The sequence below is a fragment of the Hordeum vulgare genome, chromosome 6H (assembly GCF_904849725.1).
Source record: "Hordeum vulgare subsp. vulgare chromosome 6H, MorexV3_pseudomolecules_assembly, whole genome shotgun sequence".
In the NCBI taxonomy this organism is placed as follows: Eukaryota; Viridiplantae; Streptophyta; class Magnoliopsida; order Poales; family Poaceae; genus Hordeum; species Hordeum vulgare.
In genome coordinates this window covers 441535329-441543093 of record NC_058523.1, presented here as the reverse complement: position 1 = coordinate 441543093, position 7765 = coordinate 441535329, and the positions used below count along the sequence as shown (strand labels likewise).

Genomic DNA, 7765 nt, shown 5'->3' with positions numbered 1-7765 from the left:
GAAGTCCTTTCCAAACCCAGGCAGCATCTCTTGACTCAAATAATAGATGCATTAATCATTTCAAACAGTCAAGGGCATGGGTTTCTCCAATTCCATTAAGAAGAGGAAAACCAGACCTGAAATCTCACAAAGCTCGGTTAAGAAGGAAAACTGGACAAAAAACATACAAACACACTGCCTAGATAATCTAGGTCTGCAAGATTCAGCAACTATTCCTCAATTTATTCCATTATGTTCACACACAGGCAGACTGAACAGCACAAAACTGGGATAGAAAAGGTCACCAGATATCTGTAGTACCATGTCCAATGAATAATCACTTGCACACCATCAATTGAAATAGCCAAATGAATGGTAGTCGCTCGGGTTGTGCTACTCCCAGAAGCAAAATCTGACGAAAAAAGCTTTTACCTGAACTAGAATAACCAAACAGCAAGTTCACTGAAGTTGCTGTTACCTTATGAGGAACAACGGGCGACGAAATGGAATCGAGATTATCAGAAACGAATAGTTGAACTATACTGTACACGCCAAGAACTCCACATCAGCAGTTCAGTAGTACTGGTACAACCAAATGGGCTAATAGCTTCTACACACGAGCTAGGAGAAATGGCGTATGATGAGTTAAGCCCTAGGCGGCTGCAAAAACAACGGAATCATCAATTACACATCCTACCATGTCATGCACATGCTTGTCCTGCTTCATCAGACTTCTTCATGGACCTACTCAACTGAAACACGGGATGCCTGCAGAGCCTGCCCACCCCTTTCCTAAATTTGAATCTGTCAAACAAGCCTTCCACACTTTCGTTACTGAATTTGTTTCCAGAACTGCTGTCATCTTGGTTACTAGTACTAAAATCACTGTCCACTGGAGAAAATTCGTTATTGTATTTGTCATGGGCCGTACCGGTGTCACACTTCTTGGGTTCTCCGATACTGGCTTGCGCATCTTGGTGAAGCGCTTGTTCCACGCTGAAGAGAAAGTGGTCAAGAGTAGCCCCACTAATCATGGGGCGTTCGACGGTTTCCTGACTCGGACAATTTAAGGGGTTGTCCGAATGATTTAATGCCTGAGGTGCATCTTTGTCGCTCGGGGAACCAGAGCTGGACGTGAATCCCCTTGTTGCGGCAGCTGACTCCTCCCTTTCTTTGACAGTCTTCAGAATCAATGTCTTCAAAAAATTCATCACTTGAACTGCATGTATCAAAGCAGTTAAGGGGTCGGCCATCTGAAAGAGCGAGAATATATGATAAGGGGTAAGTCATAAGGTTAGGCTGCGAATCAAAAAATACGTATGTCGAGAATATGAATAAGGTTCCTAATAACCTGAGTCATGTTTGGCGCGAAAACCATAGCAACGTTGCGAGCATTCATCTTGTTATACTTTTCATGCTCCACAACATCTGCCATCAGATTAATGGCCCAATCCAGTAATGCCGCTTCCACTGGAGGTACAATACTCGCAACACGACAACACTCTTCTTCAGTGTTGCAATGCATCACTTGTTCTGGAGTCAATGAGTCTAATACTCCACTTGGAAGTTCTCGGAACCATGCCTACAAATCAGCAGGTATATTGATCATGAAATGTGAAGCAACTGATAAATAAAAGAGAGAAAAAATAAAAAAAATTAAGTCATTTCCCTGTGGATTTCTTCAAAGTAAATTTATTCAAATAAAGTATATGCGTTGTATCACTGTGCATATGATTCTTGACTACACCTGAACTCTCATATTGGAAGGCTCTCTACATGTTCAAATTACATAAACAATAATCCAATTCAAGACAGTCAAATTGCAGACACAAGAATGTTTGTCCTTAGGCATAAAAGACCTACGTTCCATTTTAAAAAATGAAGGTAAACAAGGAAATGTTGGTAAAACAAGATGTTCAGTGCACCTTTATAAGGCCCGCAAGACAATGCAAGTCAACTCCATCTGGAACAACACCTCTGTTTAGTTGCTCCCTGACATGCTGTTCCTGTCTATTGTCAGCATTTATTCTGAAGACCCCTTCAGCCTAGCATAACAAGATAAATATTTTTATAACTTGAGTATCACATATTTATTTGTAAGCTTTTCTCATTATCCCTGGGCTTACCTGAAGCCCCCCAAGTAAATATAGCCTCCTTTGCATGGTCAATAGTATTGTCGGTACACTGTTTCCTCTTTTATCAAATGAACATTGCATGGACGTTGGTGAAACTCCAAATACACTTACACTGTATTTAGTAAACATAAACTGTGTTACAGTTAGATAGATGTAACAAACATCACCTATGGCATGATCTAATGTTAACAAAAGGATCACCCTAAGATGGTCATCTCATGGCTACTGGGAACGAATCAAATCTGATGGTTCTATTTTTCAATCTTTCTGACTTGCTCCTACGGAACCAAGGTCGAAAGGTTTCTAACAAATATTAACTTAGCTAGAGGTTGAATGTCTTAAACTCATATTTATTAATTTGAACAGGTGTTAAACTCATATATTTCCTCCAAATTTTGAATGGTATGCTGCATCAGATACAAGCGCTTCACCCTTGCCGAAGAATGGTATACAACAGCACCATGACAACGGAACTTGTAGGTGGTGGGTAATGGCAACTCCGACTCTGTGCATCAAAACAGATACACCAAATGTCCGTGGACAACGGTAGGGGAGCCGGCCATCCAACCGCGTGCACCAAGCGTCTGCCCTAGTTCGAACGGACAATTCAAAAGGATGGCCGAAATTCGTGCAAAACCAAATATTACAACCAAAAGGATAAAATTTAACAATGTTCAACTAAGCCGAAAGAAATTTAAACTAAACTAAGCGAGGCACCTCGTAGGCATGGCCTCCAAGGCCGTGTCATCGTCCCGTCAGTCGCTTCTCGTCGTTGTTGTTGTCGTCGTCGTCCTTCCAGTGGCGGAAGGCCTCCAAGGGGTTGCGGCAGCACTGAATGGTCGTTGTTGCACGCTCGCGGCTGCTTGGCTTCCTTTGCCCGTTGGGTCATGTCTGTCTGTCGACAAAGGTTGGCCGGATGCGCTCTTGCCCTTGCCCTTGGCAGCAAGGGTGAGGGCGACGCGCTTGGACTCGTCCAACCCCACTTTGAGGAGTTAGTCGTTGATTCGGCGTCGACGGCGGGTAGACATCGGCGCGGCGATCCTGGACCGATCCTCAGCCCAGGCCAACATGAGGTATGGGTCGACACGCACCCAGTTCGATGGCAAGCCAAGCATAGTGAACGCCGCCCGACGCGCCTGCTCAGTTGCCACCTTGTCAGCCGTCATCATGGTGAGCAAGGAGAAGGCGGCGGTGCTACGTCGTACATGAGGCAGCCGGGCGCCTCCTCCTTCACGAGATTAGGTGCCGACAGAGCGGGGATGCCGGCGCCTCCTCCTTGTCATGCCGGAAGAAACGGTGTGGCAGGGATGTTGGCTAGATGAAGCGCTCATATTGGCTGCGTAGTGGGGACGCCAGCTCCGCCTTGACAAGGCATCCGATTTGGACGCGGCGGTTGAGCGGCGAGGAAGGCGTCGGATTGCGGTCGAAGAGCGACTGGCGTCGCGGCAGGGATGTCGGCTCCTCCTTGACGTGGTGTCTAATTTGGACGTCGCAGTTGGGTGGCGAGGGCAGCATCGGATAGTGGTCGAAGAGCGATCGCTCAAGCAACAACTCAAGCTGCCTCACATACTTGTCGTCCGTTCGTGCTGCCTCGGCGATGAGGGGCGGTTGCTGCTACTGCTCCTCGTCGTCCTAGGAGAGCACCACCTCTGTCTTGACCGTCGGAACGGTGGACCCCGATGAGCCCGAGGACCGAGGACCGTGGGTGACGGCGCCATGATCCGGAGCTCCCCGCGGATCGTTCTGGCAGCACATACTTGGCCATCGGGGCAGTGTGCGGTACAGAAGAGAGGAGAGGTGGTTATGTGCGTTGGAGATGTGTTAAGGTTTTGCCAGCACGGCTTGCTTGCTTAGGCTGGTTGTAATGGGGAGTATAACATACTAGTATATGATACTACATCCGTAATGCATAGTATCATGTGTTAGTATCATAGGATAGTTCATTTATTGCCATGCATGACATATAGTAGCACATCATTTAATATGATAAGATATTATGATATGATACTCAACCCTCTCTTTCTTTATTTAATTCTATGCCGTCACATCAAAATTGCCTAGTTGGCATGCATGATACTACCTATGATACTCCCATTACGATGAGCCTTAAATAACCATGGCAGGTGAACGGTGCCACTTCATTCAGCCTGTAGCGGCCGGAGTAGGCTTCTCGGTTACCACGTTTGCATTGAAGTGGCTCCGATCAACCGTTCGATCACGTCGGTCTGACCGGCATGAATGCAGGTAAGCAGTCGTCCGGTCCTGTCCTCTTTGTGCGGCACTCAATGTCGGTGAGGCTTTTTCGAACTGATGGCCTGTCCTCTTTGTGCGGCACTCAATGTCGGTGAGGCTTTTTCGAACTGATGGAAAGGGTTAGTGCAAACGTGTGACGGGGAAGACAAGTCAACACGTGCAACCAGAAGAGAGCGACGACGCGCGAAACTCATGTATGACTCAAGAGGTCTCTACGTGGACACATAGGGGGCTACGAGCAATTTTTTAAATAAATTGCGAAAGCCAGGACTTGAACTCAAGACCTTAGCTCTGATACCATGTTAAGCTTTATGCACTAGCCAACACAACCAAAAGTCCAAACTGATGAAAAAGGATAGTGCAATCCATATATACTACAACATGAACGTCCGGACAGGTCCACGTACATTTGATGCATGGCGTTGGATGGTAAAAAGTGTTCGGATCGCATGGGCCGAGCATTTTGGTGCACTGCGTTGGAGTTGCCCTAAATAACTATACTAACTAGAACAAAAGATGATGGTGTTTGCCTCTTTAGGTATGAAACAGTATAAAGCTAACAAGTGCAAGTCGCCGCAATATCTCCTTCCCTGGCAAGTACAAAGTCCTACCTCAACAAAACAGAGAATGACCAGGTGGTTGAGCAACAGTAGTAGTTCTGAAAAAAGAAAGATGGTAGTCGAAGCAGCCCCCATTGGCTCAAGCCCCTCAACCGCTACGATAAAGTCAAGCCAATCTAAGAGTAACTCCAATGAGGCGACCCATTTCGTCCGCCGCCGTCCGTTTGGATCGGCGCGGACAAAAAGGATGGCCCAACACGCCGACCCATTTTCGAAACACGTCCGCTCTGCGTCCGCGCCGACCCATTTTCGGCCCAAATTTGGGACCGAAATGCATCGGCGCGGACGCGAAGCAGACGCGCCTTCTCGGTGTCCGCCTCCAACCACCGCGGTCAACATTATTTATGACGGCCGCCATCCTCGGGCCCACGCGTCAGCGACCGCGGTCGGCCTTTTTAATCCAAACGTGCGGTGGGTTCCGCCATCTGCTTCCAAAACCCGCCCGTCCCCATCCCGCCACCTCCTTGGCGACCAAAACCCTAGCACCATGGTCGGCGGCTTCTCAAACAAGGGCAAGGCCCCGCTCTACCCCCGTGCTATCTCCCCGCCGCCGTTTTCCCGCCGGCCTCGCTAGCGTGTGAGCGTCCCGGTGCACCAAGCGCGGTGGCACTGGGAGCACCGCATGCCGCTCCCTTACTCCGATGTCACCCTGCCGCACGGCTGGCATCTGGATCTGGAGAGGATCCCGGTGTCGGCCGTACCGCGGTCGGCGCGGGTGCACGCGGAGGAGGTGAGCCGCCGTCGGCCTCTACTGACGACGGAGCAGCGGCGAAACCCTGCGTACGCGGCCGACTCCCCCAACTGGGAGCTCTGGTTCGCGGTGGAGCACGAGGAGCAGCGCCGTCGTGGCGTGCGCGACGTGCAGCCAGGATGCCCTCCGCCGCCCCGCCTATCGTCAGCAACGAGGACCAAGAGGATGAGGCCACCTACCAGGCGGCGCTGGCAGCTGTTCTCCGCGACAGCGAGGAGGAAGCGCGGCGCAGGGCCGACGAGGAGGCGGCGTATCAGCAGCGACTCGCTTAGGCCATTGCGCTGTCGGCCGCCGGCGATTGCGTCGTGCCACCTCCGCCGAAGCCCGAGCCCACGGAGCCGCAGGAGGTCTACCAATGGACCGGCATCGTCAACGAGTTTGTCAGTGCGCCGCCCATCTGGCCGGGCGCAATACCGCAACAGGAGCAAGCCTACCTCAAGCACTGAAGGACACGGCACCTGCGGGCGGAGCGCGTCGAAGGCCTTCGGCTGATGAAGCTGGAGAAGGAGGCGGAGGAGGAACGACGGGAGTTGGAGGAGGAGCCTGCCCCTGCTGCTGCACTGCCACCGCCACCAGCACAGCCCGCGCCGGCGGAACAGACGACGGAGGCGCAGGCAGCTGCGCTCTGGAACACGGCGTTCCCCTGGACCGGCCATGCGCCTACGCTGGTCGACCTCACCGGCTCCGACAACGACTAGGGCTGCCTCGTAGTTTTTATGTTTAATTAGTGTAATGCGTACGCGTGGACTCTCGCCGGCCTTCGTGACCGGCTTTTAATGTTTAATTATGCATTTTTATATTATTTTTCGCACGCCGGCAAAAATGGATCTAACCAGCGTTAGACGCATGCCCCGACCTGCGAAAGCGGACATTCGTGTCCATCTAGCTAAACCAAACGAATAGAAAGCGGACAAAATCGCCGTCCATTTGAGTCAGGCGAGTTGAAGTTGCCCTAAGGGCTCAACAGACTAACAGCTACTACTCCGTGCTCAGTTTTTCTTGTGCGTAGTGACCAATTCAAAAATGAGAAATGCAAACAACGTCAAAATTCAGCTTAATAATCCACCAAAGTAACGCCGCAAAAAAATTGCAGTGCCGGAATCCAAAGCACAGGGACCAGCCACGAAAATCATCTGCAAATCTATGGAACGCAAGACGGACTGACCTGGCGCTGGGCGCGGGGCGCGGCACCTCTGGCTCGAGGTCGGCCGGGAGGCCGAGGAAGCCGACGAAACGGTCGAAGGTGACGTGCGAGACGTGGCGCACCTCCGTGGGCTGCCCTATCTGCATCCCCGAAGCCCCGGTGCCGGGGCCTTCCTCGGCGCGCACGCTGCTGCACAGCACCAGCGACCTCCGCAGCGCCGCCGCCACCATGTCCACCACGGAGACCCCTCCCCTCGCCGCCGGCAGTGTCAGCGGCGACGCGACTGGCTCCTCTTCCTCTTCTTCTTCTGCCTCCTCCTCCTCTTCTTCTTCTTCCTCCTCCTCCTCCTCTTCGGTGTCAGAGCAGGAGGGGGGAGTTTGGCGGCCGAAGCGGATCCGGGACGGCGCCATGTTCCAGCTAAATAAGGTGGCCACCGAAGAATCCCAACCCCCACGCGAGAAGCAAAGGGGATAGGATTGGGAGAGTGGGAGGTGGGAGAGGGGTGGGGGCAGCGAGCGAGCGAGCGAGCGGCTCCGGCGTGGTGTTATGTATGTTTACGGGGGACGACTGCCACGCTGGTTCGCTCAGCCGCCCCTTGTGGTACACTTTGCTGGCTCGCGTTTACCGTCGGAGCTGCCAGCGCCTGCGTCATGTGATTTTCGGGATCTTTCGGTTCAGTTGTTAGCTTCCGTTTTGAAAATTCGGTAGCGGGGGAAGTTGAGGGTGTGTCGTGCTACTAGTAGGAAAATAGTAGAAGTACTGATTTTGATGAACGATGGCGGCGGGGCGAGCCCCGGCTACAGCCTGGATCGCAGAGCAAAGAGTGGTACCTGGACTACTCGTACGGCAGGCAGGCAGGCAGGCAGGCAGGCAGGCTGTGTAG

At 51.7% G+C, this 7765-nt stretch overlaps 1 protein-coding gene across 1 annotated transcript; it reads right to left on the bottom strand.

The window, feature by feature from the left end:
* Positions 1 to 480: 480 nt before the first annotated feature.
* LOC123402360 (rho GTPase-activating protein 5-like) lies at positions 481 to 7531 on the bottom strand. Its single transcript, XM_045096281.1, has 5 exons — positions 6904 to 7531; positions 2106 to 2226; positions 1905 to 2024; positions 1331 to 1561; positions 481 to 1232 (listed from the first exon to the last, which is right to left on the bottom strand). Exons 1-5 carry the CDS (start codon positions 7290 to 7292, stop codon positions 681 to 683), a joined length of 1413 nt encoding a protein of 470 aa, XP_044952216.1. The 5' UTR covers positions 7293 to 7531; the 3' UTR covers positions 481 to 680.
* Between the last annotated feature and the right edge of the window lie 234 nt (positions 7532 to 7765).